Below are 17495 nucleotides of genomic sequence, written 5' to 3'. Positions count from 1 at the left end.
TGGAATGCATTTTCACAGGCACATCTAGTTTATTGATTCGTTTAATACAACTTCTTAGATCACATTTATACGATATAGGAAAAACATTTGATTCCACAGCACGTCAAGTGGATTTTAGAGAATTCTGAACTTACGGCAAGTTGAAGTTGGCTTAGCCTTGATGCACATAAGTATTCACGATAGCATACAGATCATAGTATATGAAAAATGGTTTTGGGACCACAAAGCAGGCGAGAGTTCAGATTTCGAGTTCGACACGACTTACAGCAACTGAAGGCATTTCCTCGCCGCAAATTGGTAGAAAAGCAGCTGCCTCGCGAGCACATGGAATCCCAGAGCCACAAAAACATGGTGTTCCTCTGTGAGTCATTCAACTTGACGACCTCGGCTTGAAGTCGGCGAGGCAGCAAAGTTGTTTTCGCTACTATTGGATTGGGCCATGATCTATACCTATTGCTTTCATTACCCAGGTGATAGATACACTCACTTGATCACTGATCAATTCCAGTGCCACGATTGGGGCTGATGAAAGCCCCATTAACGTTAGCGACGCTGTGCGCGCTGTTAGCACCGGCACGATCTGCATCGATCACTAACGTCGCACCGTCACAGAATTCCTGTCAGCTCCGGCGGAACATGATGGTCGTTCCAGTATGGCGTTGTGTACCACAACTCAAGTCTGCACAAGTATTCTAAAGAAAATTGAGAGTCGGCACCACGGGCCACCCATCATCATCATTAGATCGCTGCATGCTCATGCTTCGTCGTGCTTGACGACCGGTTCAGCAGCAACCCACCAGTAGCATTAGTATGCACAAGCGAGAATGACGACTGCGAGTTATTATTGTTTTGCTTGCGGGGTACGCCTGCTTACACAGCCCGCAAGATCTAGCGAATCGAGACGTACGTGGGGATCTTCGAGCGGATAATGGCGAGTGCCTCTTTCCCACCATTACTCTCCAGAACTGCAAGCGTGTCTTCGACGTCGGCGCGCAACTGCTTCGAGAGCAGTTTGCGGTGGATCTGCTGGGTGAGCTTGGGTAAGTAACTGTTCATCTCCCCCTCGACCAGATCCGAGAGTAGACGCGTAGCTTCCAGCGCCATGAGGGAGGTGTCGTCATCCTTGGCCATCAGGGCGCTGCGCAGCGGCACGATTACCTGAGCAAGGATCGGTAAAGTTTTCTCGCGCGCGTCTTCCAGCTTCACCAGTTCGCGAAAGGTAGCGCGGGCCAGGAAGACAAACGGGTGCTCAGTTTCCAAGAACCCTTCGACACACACAATGAGCAGCGGGTCATAAGATAGCGCTGCACTCGAATAAAGCCACAGCAAAGGTTAGTTTCCACTCTGTCAGCGCTTATCTTCGCAGAGAAAACTCACTGTTAGGGTCCTTCGTCCAGTGCAGCGAGTTGCGGATACTTCCGTGATTGATGCGGCACGGGATCGATCCAGAGTCGTACGCGCTGGAAAAGTTTCTGTAACAACGAAAAGAAGTTAGAACTGCGTAACAGCAACATCTTTGGTAGCTTCACGTACGTCTTGTGTTTCTTTTTGCCCGAAGTGAAAACGGAGGCCTGCTTGTGCTTGTGGAGGACCGACGAGGGTAATGGATGCGCTTTCCTTCCTACTTGGTCTGTTGCCGATGATACTGCCGACGGCAATGGAGGAGTTGTCGTGCGTTTTGAAGGCTCGGCTTTCTTTTGGCTGCCCAATGCAGTCGCAGGGCTGGATAACCTCGCCTTCTCCCTCGACGTAGTCGTACGCGACTGACTTGAACGGCTCCCGCTTCGGGTGGTGCTGCTACTGCTGTGCGCTCTACTGGAGCTGCCGTTGTTGTCAATGACAGAATTGTTGCCACGATCACCACTCGACTTCGTCGCCACGATTGGAGCCATGACTCAACGTGTGCAGTTGGAGCTTTGTCGAGAGATGAGCTGGAGCAGCCACGTGAACTATCTCCTCCCACTGACAACCTAGCTATTGACAGCACAGCACACCGAGAATAGCTTCGGCCACCTTGCAGCTCTTGCATCAACGTGCAGATCGACAGCGGAAGCAAGCCGTCTATTTTCATATTCACACAAACGTAGGCAGCCGAGTCTATAAGGAAAGCAATCCGTTAAAACTCCACCACAACGGCATCAAAGGTTCCACGAGCGGTAGTAGTAGAACTCCTCGTCCGCCGTATCGTAGTCGTTGATCCAGCCGCTGCCGTTCGGCTCCGAGTTGGCAAAGTGCTCCTTCAAGATGAGCTTGACGTTCTTGCCGCGTTTGCGTTGCGTGATCTGCAACCGGAAGTTGACTTCATTGCAGTTCGTGGGCACCGTCACCACCAGCTCGTCCTTGTCAACGTAGAATCGTCCGCGATACACGCCCTTGCGTTGGTCGCGGATGTGCGATTCCACTTCATGCGGCGCCTTGAACAGCATCCCATACAGCACGGAGCCGTCCCGCTGGAAGGAGAAGTAGCGGTAGTACACGCACTTGAGAATCGTGCCAGGCACAATGTCCGTCCACATGTTGAGCTCGGGTTTCTTATAGTACGACACCTTGAGCCAATAGAAGCCGTTGTAGCGCACGCGCGGGCGGTCGTGGAACATGTCGAACCACGTGGGGAAGCGTCGCAGCCCGAACTTGTTGCGAGCTGCCGCCGCCGCTGCCCTCGGGTTCTGCACAGGGAAGATGCGTCGACACAGAGACTCATAAAGCACCTCGGACTTGGCCACCTGCAGCAGCCTCCTGCACGTGCTGACGCAGGCTCCAATGGTCTCTTCGTCCAGCCACTTGAGGATGTCAATGAGCAGAATATCTGCCAAATTCAGCAGCTTGTGGTCCTCATTGGGGTCCTCTTCTTCCTCTTCCTCTTCTTCTCCATCAAGACCCTCCTCTGCAGATTCTACAGCACTGGAAACACGAGCGTAAGGCTCCGAGTCCTCGTCCTCATCCCCGCTGTCTTCCACGTGCTGTTTCTCCTCTTCCACAAGGCTGTTTCGCCTCATTCGACGTTGCATCGACGGCTCTTGAACCGGTGCAGCTTCGTGACGTCGTCCCTGGCCCTCGGACTGCAGGATTTCCGCCAGAAAGTCAGGTCTGCGGTGACGCACCACAAAATGACACAAAATAGCAGTTTAGAACGCGATTTCGACCGCGATTTCGAGCGGCAACGTACTCGAGCGACTCTTGCAGCGCCGCCTGCAGTGCTTCCTCGTCTGCGTCGCGGTGGGCTGAGCCCTTGGCGCTCTCTCGGTGCGGGGCCATGGCTGGATGAGATTCTGAGTCGGCGGCTGCTCGAAGAGCTCCGGAATCGCTTTGGACGGGGTTTGTCCACACGGAGCCGAACAATCTCGGACAGTTCGCTGTGGCGGATTCTTATTGGCCAATTAGAGCATTTACTGAAGTTGAAGTAGACCAAACCTTGTTGTATTGCACGCTTACAGCAGGAACTGCACTTGGCTGGCGTCCTCCCGTGTGAGACGTAAAATGTGCTTGGGCTGGTCCGCGTTGCCGCCGCCGCTGTCGTCTTTGCGCGTGAGGAAGTGGAAGCGACACGTCTGGATGATCTGCTTGAGGCCGGCGCTCGCGCCGCCGGTGGACGCTGGTGCACCGCCGTTGACACTTTCTTTGAGCGCCGCGAGCTTGTGCTCCTTGAGGCACGACTGGTGCATCTTGAGCATGCCGCCGAACAGCCCGGCGTTGCCGCTGTTCCACCACCGCACGCTGCCGTCTCGAGCAGCATAAGACACAAGAACTTGACCGTCCGACCGGAAGCGAACCGCCGAGACAGCCGAGGCGTGGCCGTCCAGGACTCGCCACTTGGTCGCAGTGCGCAGGTCGTAGATGACGATCACTGCCTCCATGGTGCCCAGCGCCAACCGCTGCGTCTCCTTGTGGAAGTCGACCATGGGGAACCGCCTCACTAGGCTGTGCAGACAGCGGGTGCTCAGCGGCAGACAGCGACGACGACGCTCGGGCTTCGTTGGGTCCAGACAAGCCATGACGGTGTCCACAAACGCTGGCAGGTGTCGGCACATGAGCAGGTAGTGCGTGTTGATGAGCTCCATCATGTACAACAGAACGCTCTCGTGGAAACCGGCCGGCCGATCGTGGTTGTGCATTTCCTGCTGCAGCAGACCGAGCACAAACGCGGACTCGCAGGCGCCCACCTCCACCAACAAGCTCATGGCCGCATTGCTCCCTCCAGTGCCACCCTCGTTAAAGTTGGCAAGCGAGCCACCCGGCCCTGTAGTCACTTCTTGGCCGTTTTCGGTTTGAGCAATGCGGTGCTTCTCGCGCATGTCGATCAACAGAAGCTGGATCATGAGTGACGACAAGTCCACAAGGTGCGGTCGGAAGAGCATCAGCCCCTTCGTAAGCAGCTCGGCCGAGACAGACGCTACAAAGCGTTCTGGGGCCTTGAGCAGGAAGACCAGCACGTCACACACTTCTCGTGCACCAGCCGGAGAAATTTCACCAGGGAAGTACGTGCCGATCATGCTCATCAAGAGCACAAGCGAGCCTAATCGTTCCACCACCAAAGAAAAAGACATCGCTCCCGACTCCGTAGCGGTACTGGCACTGTTGCCGCTGCTGTTGGCAGCGCCAGGGCCACTCAGTTGAGAGCTAGAACTAGCGCCACCGCTCGTTCCAACTCCGCCAACAGTTCCCAGGAAAGAGCTGCCAGTCTCCGTCTCCAAGCGAACCATTTCCCAGTGAAGCTTTGCCGAATACTCAGCTGACAACGCACTTCTTTCAGTTGGAGGGAGACGTTTAATCACTCCACTCAATAGTGTGCGCGCCGCTAGCTGTATGTACTCGCACGAGTCAAACCCAAACGTAGCTAGTTCTTCGAGAGCTGGCTCCCGGAAATAAGCAACGGACTCTGGAAGAACGATCGAGTGCTGCGTTATTAACTGACTCCAGAGGACTTGGAATTCTTCTTTGTTTGTCGGCGACAAACTACCGTTGCCGGATCTGGGATGTTTGTACTCCATAAGGCTCATACACAGCGACACGACGCCTAGCGCAATACTGGCCGACAAAGCCGACGAGTGCTGCCAATTCCGGGCAGAAGCAGGTACAGATGGCGACATCGAGTTCACAAGACCACTTTGAGAAATTGGCGAAGACTCAACCAACGGCGATACTATCGGAGTTGTCCATGGAACAGGAATGGTCAGCGCCCCAGAAACAAAGTCTTGCAATGCGCACGAGTACAACGCGTGTGCTGGCTCAATTCCAAGAATACTGCGGCACGATTGATCAATTGCAGGAGTAACACCCCAGGACAGCAACAGTGACAGCATGAACAGCTCCATGGAGCCCGTTGCGTACACCGAAGGTTGCGATGATTGAATATCCTTCTCTCCAAAGTTCGTAGCGGCGCCGTTGCTCTGAAAAAGCAGCGAGTAATAGCTGCTCCAGTTTTTCTTGAGCTGCTCGGCGCTTCGGAGCACACCAAATTCAATCAGTTGTACAGCTGCGGTGCCAATAAATAATGTGGAATTTTCGACGAGAGAGTAGCCAACAGAGCTCGCTGCTTCCACGGTCTTATCACCTGAAGCATTGCCGCCTCCGTTGAGTAAAGCGCACGGTATCGTTCGCTCTAGAATGCCCGCGTCTGTGCTCCACACGTACACCATACGATCTTCGCACTCCACATAAAGCAACCCACGCTCCAGATGCCAATCAAGGTTGCAGATTTTGTCTGCATGCTCCGATAACTCAAGCACACACTCCCACTCAACGCCGCAGTGACTGTCATTGCGACTTAGTGGGGAACCGCGAACAAACGAGCCTCTGGTAGCTGGGTGGCGAGTGTACTGAGGTGCATAGACTACAACTCGATGATCGACTCCAACCGTTGCAACCAGCCGATCAGGGTACATTGCATCCCAATCGGCTCCCCCATCTGCCCCAGCGCCCCCTCTCTTATGCGGCGATACGCTGATCTGTTGGATTGGACCGCGGTGGTTGTGAAATCTCTGCAAAATTCGTGCTTCATGGTCGACCAATGCGTCGGCCTCCGCGTCTGCACGGAACAGGATAAGCTCTGTTATCCGGAAGACTCCATCCGTACCACCGCTAAACACCATAAACCGGATTGAAGGCTGGGTATCACTGGTAGTTTCACGGACTAGCCCAACTTTTGATTCTGATCCATCCGATGTCTCTATTGTCAGTTCGCTTCGGTTGTCGCGCTTCCCACCGCTTGTGCTGAGGTGCCGATTTCCAGTATTTCTCTTCAAATTAGGGTCAGGAAAACGAGATCTGTGAAACGGATTCTTACGCGTTGCAAAGCACATTTCCTCGGCGGATGGTTGACTTGTTGTACTGCTAGAAGAAGACACTTCATGTGCAGATGGGGGGACAAACCCAACCCCCCAGAAGGAATGCGCAATAGCAGTAACTCGCCCAGAATGACACTGCAGTCGCGTTTCTGAATCATTTGCTGCACCTCCAGCTTTACTTGGCAAGTGCTCTTGACTCAATAATCCAATGCAAACCATTCCGTCCGAGAAACCTTTGGCGATAATAGGGATATCCAGCAAGTACCGATACGACATGAACTCCAGCCTTCTTTGTTCGCTCTCATCTGCTTCGGGTAGAGCGGGCTCACCCCCTGCACCTGGCGGTCCACTTCGGCCTGTAACAGGTGCCAGCGCAGTGGCCAATACGCTGCTTGCCGTGACTGCCGTGCTTGTAATTGATGATGCCAAGCTTGTACATGCATCATTGAGTCCTTGTCGGCGCTTGCGGCGCATCCCAGCTCGTCGAACCAGTTCATAAGTTGAAGACGACTGAGTTTCTTCTCTTCCCAGTATAAAGTGTGTCAAGCAGCCTCCATGTTGTCCTGAAGAAAGCGGTTCATCTTGCGCAAGTCCTCCTTGAGCTGCTTTTGCCGCAGCTTCAAAACCGTCAGTAAGATAATGGAAGCGTACCCGTTCAGCTGGTGGCACTCGTGCTGCAACGATATTTCCTTTATTCTGGAGTAAGCGCGTTGGTGATGGCACTCGCACTGCCGGCATGGCCCAAAGTCCTAGGGATCCACGGTGGCACATGTGCACAAATTGCAAAATTGGTCCCGAGAGTGCTGTTCCTGTCTTGATACACGACGTAAAACCTGAATGCTGACGTCGCCCAGCCAACGGAGAAACGACACTTCTCGGCCTGGTTGGAGCACATTTTCCTTTGTGGATCAGGAGATCACAGCACTTACACCGATCCATCGAGGTGACATACATAGCCTTGTCAATAGCGCGTAAGGGCTTAGAGTCGGATCGTGGGACTAGTTGGTCCTGGTCTTTCGTAAAGATGAAAAACTTCCCTGCAGGATCTGCAGGCGTTTCGGCTGTCATGAACTGGAAAACGTGGCCTGTGTTAGTCCACAAAACCACGTTTCTATCTTCTAAAAACTCTCCATTCTCCCAATACACATCCGCACAATTGTTTCCAGTACTGCAAGACGCGTAAGTAGTTGCTGCCTGGCGCACAAACTCGGCTGGCGCGATACGGCAGCTACCTGTGCCCGCATTTGATCGTGGCTGGGAAAAGGTTTCATCAATTGCTTGACCGTCACTGCGTATTTCCAACGGGCACAACCATTTTCGCTTGAGTACTACAAATTTGGTCTTCCACGTGAGAAGGACGAGCGACGAATCTGGCGACAGATGCACAGAGAGCGGAAAGTAGCTGTTCTTGATAGAACCCATCAGAGCGGTCTGTGGGTTCATATTATCACCATCCTTCAGCGAAGTACTCTGCGAGCACGTAATGTCTTCAGCCTGGTCGGCCCACGAAATCACCCAGCTACTTCGCTGTACCCACCGGAATCCCCACGCGACGCTCGCTGATCCCCCACTTTCACTAACACCAAACGCCGTTCCACTTGTTGATCCTCGAGGCTGAGTCCACAAGAAACATTTTACGAGTCCCTCAGCCCCCAAGGATAGCACCACCGCGTCCCACCGCTGCGTGTGTTGTTCTACAGGTGATGACAGAAAAGTAGCGATTCGTCTTGACTCTGGTGATTCACCACCGATCGACGACCGCGAAGGAGACACCCGCCCGGTCCCCGACGGGCTTTCCGGATCTCGATCTCCACCAGTAAAACCTGTATCCATCCTCGACCCACTGCTCGACCGGACTAATCTAGGCCGCGGGGACTTTTGCCGTGGCATCTGCAGCTCCCCCACTGCGATACTGCGTCGAATCTGCTCCTGCGCAGTGTCCATACAGTACAGCAGCTGCATCCTCCACGTGTCCAGCACCATCAGTCTCGATTCCTCACTTACCACGACCGCGAACCTCTTGTTGCACAGCATTTCGAGTCCCAGTAGCGGCGCCAGCTCCTTTGCAAGGGACGCGTTGGCTTCTGCACACGCGCCATTGGGCAGCTGCCACCTGGCCAGCGCGCCGTCTCTCGTAGCGGAGATTAACGTGCTCTGCCCCCACTCATCTGTGCCACTGACGATACCCACCACGGCCTGGCCCGAGCCCTCACTGCTTGGGAAGACGAGCATGTTAACCTGAGCCACACAGCCCTGCTCGAACCTCCAGTACAGTACCACGCCGTCCACCGTCCCTGCAAAGACACACACTTGCGTGCGAGTGTCCTCCTCGGTGTCCTCTTCATTGTTGATGTCTCTGTCCTCCACAGAGCTCGAGTTTTGGCTCGGCTGGGACACGGGGAGCAGCAGAACGTGCAGCGCCGCTACTTGCACCTGTGGCGGCTCGTTCCAGAGCACGAGGGGGACGACCACGTCCTTCCCGGTGGCTCGGTGCTGCTGACGGACGTCTCGAGTATCCACCGACGTCCTCCAGGAACTTGTTTTCCTCACCATTGAGAGGGCTGTATTCTAGTTGGGAAGGCGCGGCAGATCCCTTATTTTGGCGCCTACAGAGCGCTCCAGAGAGTGAACCGCAGCTCAAACGATAGAGTAGGCAGAAAGGAAGACAACACAGTAGGTGTCGTGAAGCTAGATATCCTGAGGACGGTGGTAGCAGCGACGCGGATATGCCCTCGAGCTGCTTGAAGCGGCGCCACCGGCGAGCTCACTTTTATTTTACTGTTTTGATCGCGGGGCTATTCCTTAAGTACGATTAATATATGTTGTTTATTTTTTGGAAGTGGACACTGGAGGACACTTTTATAAATCAATTATTCTTCACGTGCGATGGTGCGACTAGAAAAATATAGACGTTCTCGGCTGATGTCGTCTTGAGCAGGCCGGGGCGAGAGCTCGCACGCTTCTTCAGCACGATTAGTTGACGCAGGTCGTCCACCTGCATAACACAGCAATGGTTAGCGAAGTGGAAGTGAAGTTTTGCAGTGATAAAGGACTCGTACGATAGTTGGGTTGAGGTTGAAGTAGCTGTGGCGGATAGAGTGCACGTTGTTGTCCATCCACGTTGTGTCGATCACATCCATGTCGAGGTAGTGGAGCGGGTCGCTTTCTTCTTCACTTCGTGTCGAGCCGAACGTGGTGGTTGCGTCGGAAAATCGGCTTCGGTTGTATGCTATTGAGGTCACTCCTGGGTACTTCGCGCTCTGGTTGGCCGCTGCGTCTTGCGACGGGGAAAAGGTGCTGCTTGTCCGGTTGTTGAACAGCATGTGTGGTTGTTCGGCGTTCTCGCTGTCCCTAGGGTCGCGATGAACCATGTATCCACGTCGACCAAGTGAGTAGTTGAGCGGGCCCGCAAGTGACGTTTTGGTCAAGTATTCCGAGTGGAACAAGGCTCCATCCATAGTGTCCGCGTAGAGAGTGATAAGGCTGCAGAAATGGCGTGCTCGATCAAAGGCTCCGTCCATTGTGACGAATTCATTGAGGCCATAATCCGGATTGCAGAGCGTAAGTGACACAAGCTTTATCTTCTCCACAGCGAGGTTGGAATTGCTGGTGGTTGCAATGGGCTAGCACAAATCAAGGCAGTACTCATCAGACAAGTCACCCGAGCAAGCATGAATCCAAGATGACGTACCACGAAAACTTCCTCAAAACATCCTTGGCTAAGACAGTTAAAGAAGATGCGTGCCCCCATGGAGTGGGCAACGATGTTCAGCTTTGTGTATCCCGCCTCGATTAGGCTTCTGAGGAATTTGATGAAATCATCCCTTGTGCGTGCACTCTCGCACCCGACCTGTTTAGCTTCATTTGAGCAGGGAGTAAGTAAGCTCAAGATCACTCCTTTCGAGTATGAATGCTTCTTACCTTGGAAGTAGGCTAGCACGCCACCGCTCGGCCAGCTGAACACGAAGGGATGGATGTATGACGGAAAATCTCCAAGGGCAAGGAGCTGTGCCAAACGATTCATGCTGATGTCCAAAGAGCAATTATACCCGTGCAGTAGCACCAATGCTTCTTTGTCGTCGGCCACACTGCCACTGCTACGAAGGCCATGCAGAGGGGTAGACTGCTCGCGGACCAGATTTCGATCTCTCATTTGATCTGTTTGATGGTTTCCACATAGCATCGCTTCCTCGTCCTTATGATTAAATACAACGCCATCCGTCGGGGTGCGCAATGCCGGAAGACACTCTGCCGCATTCTGAGGAGCCTCCGGAACGTACGACGGAGTCACATGCGTCACCGTCGGCAAGTATTTGAAGAAACCACCAGACACAGAACACTCCACGCTCGCCACACCCCAGTTCAAACCGTTCTCCGCGTGCTTCGGGAAGAAGTGAATCTCCGTCGGACCCTTCTCGCCACGGTTGTGACAAAACCCAATGCGAATGTTCACGAACGAGTAGCCGCTACCATGCTCGAAACTGCGGAACGGACCAATGGGGACACCATCCTCCCACTGACCTGTAAGACGCTCGCCGTGGTACGCCGTGTCCGTCCACATGCCGTAGCCGTGGGGTTGACCGTGCGCGTTGAGCCCACCGCAATACTTGATCACATTACGCTTCCTCGTATAAAACCGAGCTCTGGAGCGGTACGTGATGGAGTTGGTTTCCACCCCCGGCTTGATGTTCCACCACTTCACCAGGTTAAACTTCTGTTTGAGTACCATCCACGGGTAGGCATAATGCGTGAACCAGTATGCCGCCACCGTGATGATCTCCACCGAAAAAAGCGCTATAATCATTCGATAGCGGACTTTGCGCGCGTTGCTGTCAAGGTATTTGTCGTCTTCAAACATTGCGTACGGGTCGCCCGTAATCGCGTATGTTAACAGCTCCGCAATGACGATCCAGTAGACGACGAACCTAATGATGAGCGCGAGCTTGGCGATAACGTACACGCCGACTGCGACCATAACAAAGTAGAAGGCACTATCTGCCACGGACCAACGGCTGTCGCTGCTTGCTGGAGTTCACGCACCAAGTGGTACTTCATCAGTACTCATGGAGTGCTGCCAGCTATTGAGCCTGTGCGTACCGGAGTCACCAGCAGCTAAAATCGCGAACACTGCGATTATGTAAATTGCAGTGATCCACGTCACGACCTGCCCTATCAAGGAGTACTGAAAGCACATCTACAGCGTCAGAACCTCGTTTGCTCAGATCGCTCAACGCTCGTCATACCTTCTTGTACACCCCACGATAGCGACGCTGTAGACGGCGTCCAGTCATAAACCCGAACGACCTGGCACGGGACCAAATCCATTAGTTGCTTCTCACTCAAGTCAAATCGCGTCACCAACAGGGCACACCTGTGAAAATTGAACTGCTCGGGCTCGTCGCAAACCGTGAACACTACCTCCTGCTGCCCTTGCATCTCGAACGCTGAAGGCTGCTGAGGACAGCAGCAGCCACCCGACTCCACCTCGTTCGCCACCAAGCTTGCGTCCATCAATGTATGTGCTGTAGAAGTGTGTTATACTGAAAATACCAAAGTGGGGTGGACAGCCCACAACGGAGTAATTCGTGTATTACGCGTGGTTTCTGGCATACTTGATTGGTACTGAGACAATTAGTTCGACGGCGGAAGGTACGACCAGAGGGGCGCCAAAGCTGTGACCATGCGGCAGGAGGAAGCGCTGAAATTGATCACTTGTTCTTGACGTGCGATGGTGCGACTAGAAAAATGTAGACGTTCTCGGCTGATGTCGTCTTGAGCAGGCCGGGGCGAGAGCTCGCACGCTTCTTCATCACGATCAAGTGGCGAAGATCGTCCACCTGCAAATACACACAAAAGCAGTCGATTGGTTAGCATCGCGTTCTTAAAGGCGCCTTGCACTGCCCAAGTTAGTGACTTACAATGGTCGGGTTGAGGTTGAAGTAGTTGTGTCGGATCGCGTGCACGTTGTTGTCCATCCACGTCGTATCGATGACATCCATGTCCAGATAGTGAAGCGGGGCCTCCTCCTCGGTAGTGCCGCCGCGCGTAGTGCCATAAGGTGCCGTATCATCTGTGGTTGGATGGGTTCGGCTGCGGTTGTATGCGAACGAAGCTACCCCCGGATATTTTGCGCGCTGGTTCACGGCTGCATAAGCCAGATCTAAGTCCTGCGGAGCAGCCAAGTTCTTGTCCTGCCAATTGAGGAACTGCGTGTCGGAACGCCCTGCCACATCGTCATCTTCCGGGTCACGATGAATCATGTGCCCACGTCTGCCAAGAGAGTAGTTCAGTGGGCCTGTGATCGACGTCATCGAGAGATACTCCAAGTAAAACAGCGCGCCGTCCATGCTGTCTGCATACAGCGTGATGTGGCTGCAGAAGTGGCGTGCGCGATCATACCCTCCGCCGTACTTGACAAAATCGTTTCTGTCGTAGTCCGGATTGCAGAAGGTAAGTGTCGAGAGCTGCATCTTCCTTGCTGCACTGCCGACGTTAGCAACACTTCCCGTTGGCTGGGCGTAGAGTAGATTTACAAGAAACAGTTGTGTTAGCGCGGTTGTGTGAAGTTAAACAGCAGACACAGGCAAGTAGACCAGCATAGATCGTACCAAAAACACCTCCTCAAACAACCCCTTGTTGAGGGAGCTGAAGAAAATACGAGCACCCATGGAGTGTGCGATGATGTTCAGCTTTGTGTATCCCGCGTCAATCAGACTCTTCAAGAACAGAACGAAATCATCAGCAGTTCGCTCACTCTCACTTCCAACCTGTTTCGCTGCACAGAAACAAAGAAAGTAACGGAGTTAGAACCAATGCGACAGCTTTCGAAACACTCTTCGGCTCACCTTGAAAGTAGGCTAGCACGCCACCGCTCGGCCAGCTGAACACGAAGGGATGGATGTATGACGGAAAATCTCCAAGGGCAAGGAGTTGCGCGAGACGGTTCATACCGTAATCCAGCGAGCAGTTGTATCCGTGAAGCAAGATCAGTGCCTCTTTTCCTTCGTCACTGTCACTGCTACGAAGATCAAGCACGGGGGCGGACCCTTCACGGAAGAGATTACGTCTAGCGACTCGTTCCTGACGTGGCTGACTGCGTAGCATCGCTTCCTCGTCCTTATGATTAAATACAACGCCATCCGTCGGGGTGCGCAATGCCGGAAGACACTCTGCCGCATTCTGAGGAGCCTCCGGAACGTACGACGGAGTCACATGCGTCACCGTCGGCAAGTATTTGAAGAAACCACCAGACACAGAACACTCCACGCTCGCCACACCCCAGTTCAAACCGTTCTCCGCGTGCTTCGGGAAGAAGTGAATCTCCGTCGGACCCTTCTCGCCACGGTTGTGACAAAACCCAATGCGAATGTTCACGAACGAGTAGCCGCTACCATGCTCGAAACTGCGGAACGGACCAATGGGGACACCATCCTCCCACTGACCTGTAAGACGCTCGCCGTGGTACGCCGTGTCCGTCCACATGCCATAGCCGTGGGGTTGACCGTGCGCGTTGAGCCCACCGCAATACTTGATCACATTACGCTTCCTCGTATAAAACCGAGCTCTGGAGCGGTACGTGATGGAGTTGGTTTCCACCCCCGGCTTGATGTTCCACCACTTCACCAGGTTAAACTTCTGTTTGAGTACCATCCACGGGTAGGCATAATGCGTGAACCAGTATGCCGCCACCGTGATGATCTCCACCGAAATCAGTACAATAACCATGACATGGCGCACTTGCCGGTCCGAGTCGGACACCTCGCTGTCGTCGACCCAGAAGAGCACGTACAGGCTGCCCGTGATAGCGTACGTCAGTAACTCGGCAAGAATGATCCAGTAAATGATCCACCGAATAATCAGTGCCAGCTTCACAAGGATGTACAGCCCCAGAACGATCACCGCAAAGTAGAACGCTCCATCCGACACGGACGCCCGACTCTCGTTCTTAGCTGCAGGTGTATCAATTCAACATCGAAATGTCAGGAACCCCACCAAACCAAGCAGGAAATACCTTATTGTACCTGAATTATCAGCCGCGAGGACCGCAAACACCACAATAATATAGATGACAATGACCCACGTCACCAATTGCGTCACGAAAGAGTACTTCAGCACCTCAATGTTAGCCATCTCCCCCGCCTCCGATTTTTGGTCCAAATAGTCCCCACCTTCTGGTACACTCCTCGGTACCGACGTTGCAGACGCCTCCCCGTCATGAACCCGAACGATCTGCCAATTGCAAAACAAAATTTGCATTGAATTCAGTCTCCAGCGCATCAAAACTCATTGGAACATGGTCCGCACTCGTGGAAATCGAACTGTTCCGGTCCGTCCTGCGCGTCGTCGGACTCCTCCTCGTGCGTGGGCAGCTGCGACGGGTTGCGGTGGTCACTGGAGACCGCCATCTCGTTGGCCATGAGGCTGGCGTCCATGCAGGTCAAGACGGAGCGAAGCGGCGTGCGCTCAGTGGCTGTGGTTCGGTACTGTGGTGCTGGCCCCATTTTGGTTTTGAGACTAAGTTGCGCCAGCTGAGGCAACATTAGTGATGGACCGAATGTCTCAGACACTCGACCTGATCGCGAGCAGTGACGTTATTACTGCAAAGGTTTTCCCGCTTACTTTGATTGGTGTCGAGCACTTGATGCCAATAGTCTGATAGCTTGGATGACAAAGAAGTATGATGGCCGCTCCATCGATATAGTGGCGTGTATTGAGGGCGGCGGGGTGAGCTCTGCTATCAGTTTGGACCGTACTACGGTCCACACCACGTGATTATGAGCCACCTACGTCGTTTCGTCGTTTGGAGATTGTGTACACCTACCACAGCCATTCGACAACAAAGCTCCTTTTGGGTCATGGCAACATGTGCCCTCGCTGTTTACCATGAGCGTGGCTTGGGTTTGAGGAATGCAGGTTCTTAGCACGACTTAGTTGGCTATAATAGTTTGAAAATTTCCTTTCCACTATACAAACTGTTCACTCGAGTTGCAGATGAAGTACGTTGGAGATCACATGTACTGCAGTTTCGAGCCCATGGCTATTGTCTGTCAGCAAAGCTGAACAACAGTATCTCTTAAGGGCTGAGCTGAAGAAAAATACTTAGTATGCATCTCCTAACTCACCTCATGGCATTAAAACACCTTGCGTATTGCTTGGGGACTCATGCTCAATCAGACGAAGGAGTTTGGCCACGATATCAACATGATGTTGGACTATCCAACATATGTGTAACTTGAAGTCGCACCCCTAATTAGGCCCCACAATAGTACCAGTAAGCACTTCCAAGCAGGTCCAAGAAGCATGGTGTCGCCCCCGCCGCCCTGTCGGGCCGGCCCCGCGGCCCCCACACTGGTACTGACGAACCGGCCGCTCTTCCACCTCATCATGGAATTCGTCGACGGCGTTCCAGGCTCCATCGTGACCTTAGTCACCGACTTCCAGCGTCTTCATCAAGGCGTCCCGTGGTCCGCCACTGGCGCGTTACCACGTGCCGCCATTCAACACGGCGACTTGGAGACGCTCCGGGGGCTACGGAAACTGGCGACCACCAAGACGTTCCAGTTGCGACCGGAGTTGGCAATGGACGGAGCCGCTCGCTGCGCTATTCAGTTCGGACAGCTTGAAATCCTCCAATACCTGGCACACACTGGGTTGCTGGTAGAGAATGTAACTAGCACAACAGTAGGGAGCTCACTATTGGGGTGGGCTGTCCGCTACTCAGAGAGTCTGCAGTTTAAGCTGGAGATTGTGCAGTGGGTAGTTGCTAACTATCCCAATTCGACGCTGCGGGACGTCAAGGCGGAGGATCTGAGTCGAGCGAGCGTATCGGTGCTGAGCTTTTTGAGGGAGAAACGACTGGCCACGGGCGGGTTCCAAGACCCGAGACTCGTGGATCTGGTGGCTACAATGGGCAAGATGGAAACACTGATGTTCTTGTTGGAGAACGAGGAAGGACAGTGCACGTCGCATGCCTTGGACGGCGCGGCGGCCAATGGACATTTGGAAATTGTGCGGTATTTGCATACCCAGAGGACGGAGGGATGCACAACTTCTGCTATGGACGGCGCGGCGAGGCATGGACACAGGGAGGTGGTGCAGTTCCTGCATACTCAACGGACGGAAGGCTGCACTGTTGCTGCCATGGATGGAGCTGCGCGGAATGGGCATGTTGATATGGTGAAGTTTCTGCATGTTAATCGAGCAGAAGGTTGCACGACGACCGCTATGGACGGAGCTGCAACAGGAGGATTTATAGACGTGGTGAGGTTTTTGCATGAGCATCGCAGCGAAGGTTGCACGACCAAGGCCATGGATGGAGCTGCTCGAAGCGGCCACCTGGAGGTGGTGGAGTTTTTACACGAGCATCGCACCGAAGGATGCACTAGCGATGCTATGGATGGTGCAGCACTTGTTGGACGGCTACCAGTTATCAAGTTCTTGCACAAGAACCGAGATGAAGGATGCACCACGCGCGCAATCGATGGCGCCGCGTGGAGAGGGCACCTCGAGGTTGTTCGATTTCTGATGACTCATCGCTCGGAAGGCTGCACTTCCAAGGCAATCGATACGGCTTGTCAAAATGGTTATCTTGAGATCGTACGCTTTCTCCACGAACAGGGACCTGCGACGTGCACGACTGCAGCAATGGACAGTGCCGCAAGCGGTGGCCACCTGGAAATTGTGCGTTTCTTGCAGGAAAATCGGGTGGAAGGTTGCACAAAGGATGCGATGACTAACGCGGCGATCAACGGACACGCGGATGTCGTCCTTTACCTGGGAGAGCACAGACATGAGGGTCCACACGAATACGCTCTCGAACGAGCAGCTGCACAGGGCAACAGTGATTGCGTGGATGCCTTGATTCGCTGTTCGATTCGTGGATGCCTCTTTGAAGCCCGGCGCGCCGCACTCCAGGCTGGTCATCCGCGAGTAGCCGTACTGTTGTCAGCCTGGATGAACCCAGAAGTCCGCTCGTGTTCTTCGCAGTCTTTCCACCTGGGTCGTGGCCCTCGGTGGTGTCAGCGACAGCGCCAGCCGATTGAACCAACGCCAAGCGAACCAGCTAACGAGACCAGAACCGAGAAACCTTCAAGCGTTCAAAATCCCTCAGGTTGGTGGTGGTTGTTCCGATGGCTGTAGCAATGCAAGTAAAAATGATAATTCATGTACAGTTTACTTCTCTCATAGCATCTTAACCCCTCTGTCAAAAGA

General features: G+C 53.7%; 7 protein-coding genes across 7 annotated transcripts; 1 reads left to right on the top strand and 6 right to left on the bottom strand.

Moving 5' to 3' along the window:
- Positions 1-888: 888 nt before the first annotated feature.
- Positions 889-1892, bottom strand: KRP23_12447 (PACRG-like protein; the record flags this gene model as incomplete). The annotated part of the gene is made up of 3 exons (XM_067883068.1): positions 889-1304; positions 1378-1472; positions 1534-1892. The coding sequence occupies 3 exons, from the start codon at positions 1890-1892 to the stop codon at positions 889-891; spliced, it is 870 nt and encodes a 289-aa protein (XP_067739355.1).
- Positions 1893-2138: 246 nt separating this feature from the next.
- Positions 2139-3255, bottom strand: KRP23_12446 (uncharacterized protein; the record flags this gene model as incomplete). Its single annotated transcript, XM_067883067.1, has 2 exons — positions 2139-3087; positions 3167-3255. 2 exons carry the CDS (start codon positions 3253-3255, stop codon positions 2139-2141), a joined length of 1038 nt encoding a protein of 345 aa, XP_067739354.1.
- Positions 3256-3428: 173 nt separating this feature from the next.
- Positions 3429-5636, bottom strand: KRP23_12445 (WD repeat-containing protein 7; the record flags this gene model as incomplete). Its single annotated transcript, XM_067883066.1, has 1 exon — positions 3429-5636. The coding sequence occupies one exon, from the start codon at positions 5634-5636 to the stop codon at positions 3429-3431; it is 2208 nt and encodes a 735-aa protein (XP_067739353.1).
- A 1190-nt stretch (positions 5637-6826) lies between these two features.
- Positions 6827-8837, bottom strand: KRP23_12444 (uncharacterized protein; the record flags this gene model as incomplete). The annotated part of the gene is made up of 2 exons (XM_067883065.1): positions 6827-6958; positions 7923-8837. The coding sequence occupies 2 exons, from the start codon at positions 8835-8837 to the stop codon at positions 6827-6829; spliced, it is 1047 nt and encodes a 348-aa protein (XP_067739352.1).
- Positions 8838-9150: 313 nt separating this feature from the next.
- KRP23_12443 (uncharacterized protein) lies at positions 9151-11795 on the bottom strand (the record flags this gene model as incomplete). Its single annotated transcript, XM_067883064.1, has 7 exons — positions 9151-9279; positions 9344-9907; positions 9976-10142; positions 10206-11309; positions 11382-11466; positions 11528-11588; positions 11656-11795. 7 exons carry the CDS (start codon positions 11793-11795, stop codon positions 9151-9153), a joined length of 2250 nt encoding a protein of 749 aa, XP_067739351.1.
- A 197-nt stretch (positions 11796-11992) lies between these two features.
- On the bottom strand, positions 11993-14785 carry KRP23_12442 (uncharacterized protein; the record flags this gene model as incomplete). The annotated part of the gene is made up of 7 exons (XM_067883063.1): positions 11993-12121; positions 12203-12796; positions 12893-13059; positions 13130-14233; positions 14306-14390; positions 14453-14513; positions 14589-14785. 7 exons carry the CDS (start codon positions 14783-14785, stop codon positions 11993-11995), a joined length of 2337 nt encoding a protein of 778 aa, XP_067739350.1.
- A 799-nt stretch (positions 14786-15584) lies between these two features.
- Positions 15585-17326, top strand: KRP23_12441 (uncharacterized protein; the record flags this gene model as incomplete). The annotated part of the gene is made up of 2 exons (XM_067883062.1): positions 15585-16213; positions 17179-17326. 2 exons carry the CDS (start codon positions 15585-15587, stop codon positions 17324-17326), a joined length of 777 nt encoding a protein of 258 aa, XP_067739349.1.
- Between the last annotated feature and the right edge of the window lie 169 nt (positions 17327-17495).

Source organism: Phytophthora ramorum (genome assembly GCF_020800215.1).
Source record: "Phytophthora ramorum isolate Pr-102 chromosome Unknown Phyram_PR-102_s0015, whole genome shotgun sequence".
Taxonomy (NCBI): Eukaryota; Oomycota; class Peronosporomycetes; order Peronosporales; family Peronosporaceae; genus Phytophthora; species Phytophthora ramorum.
This window is presented reverse-complemented; position numbering and strand designations above follow the sequence as displayed.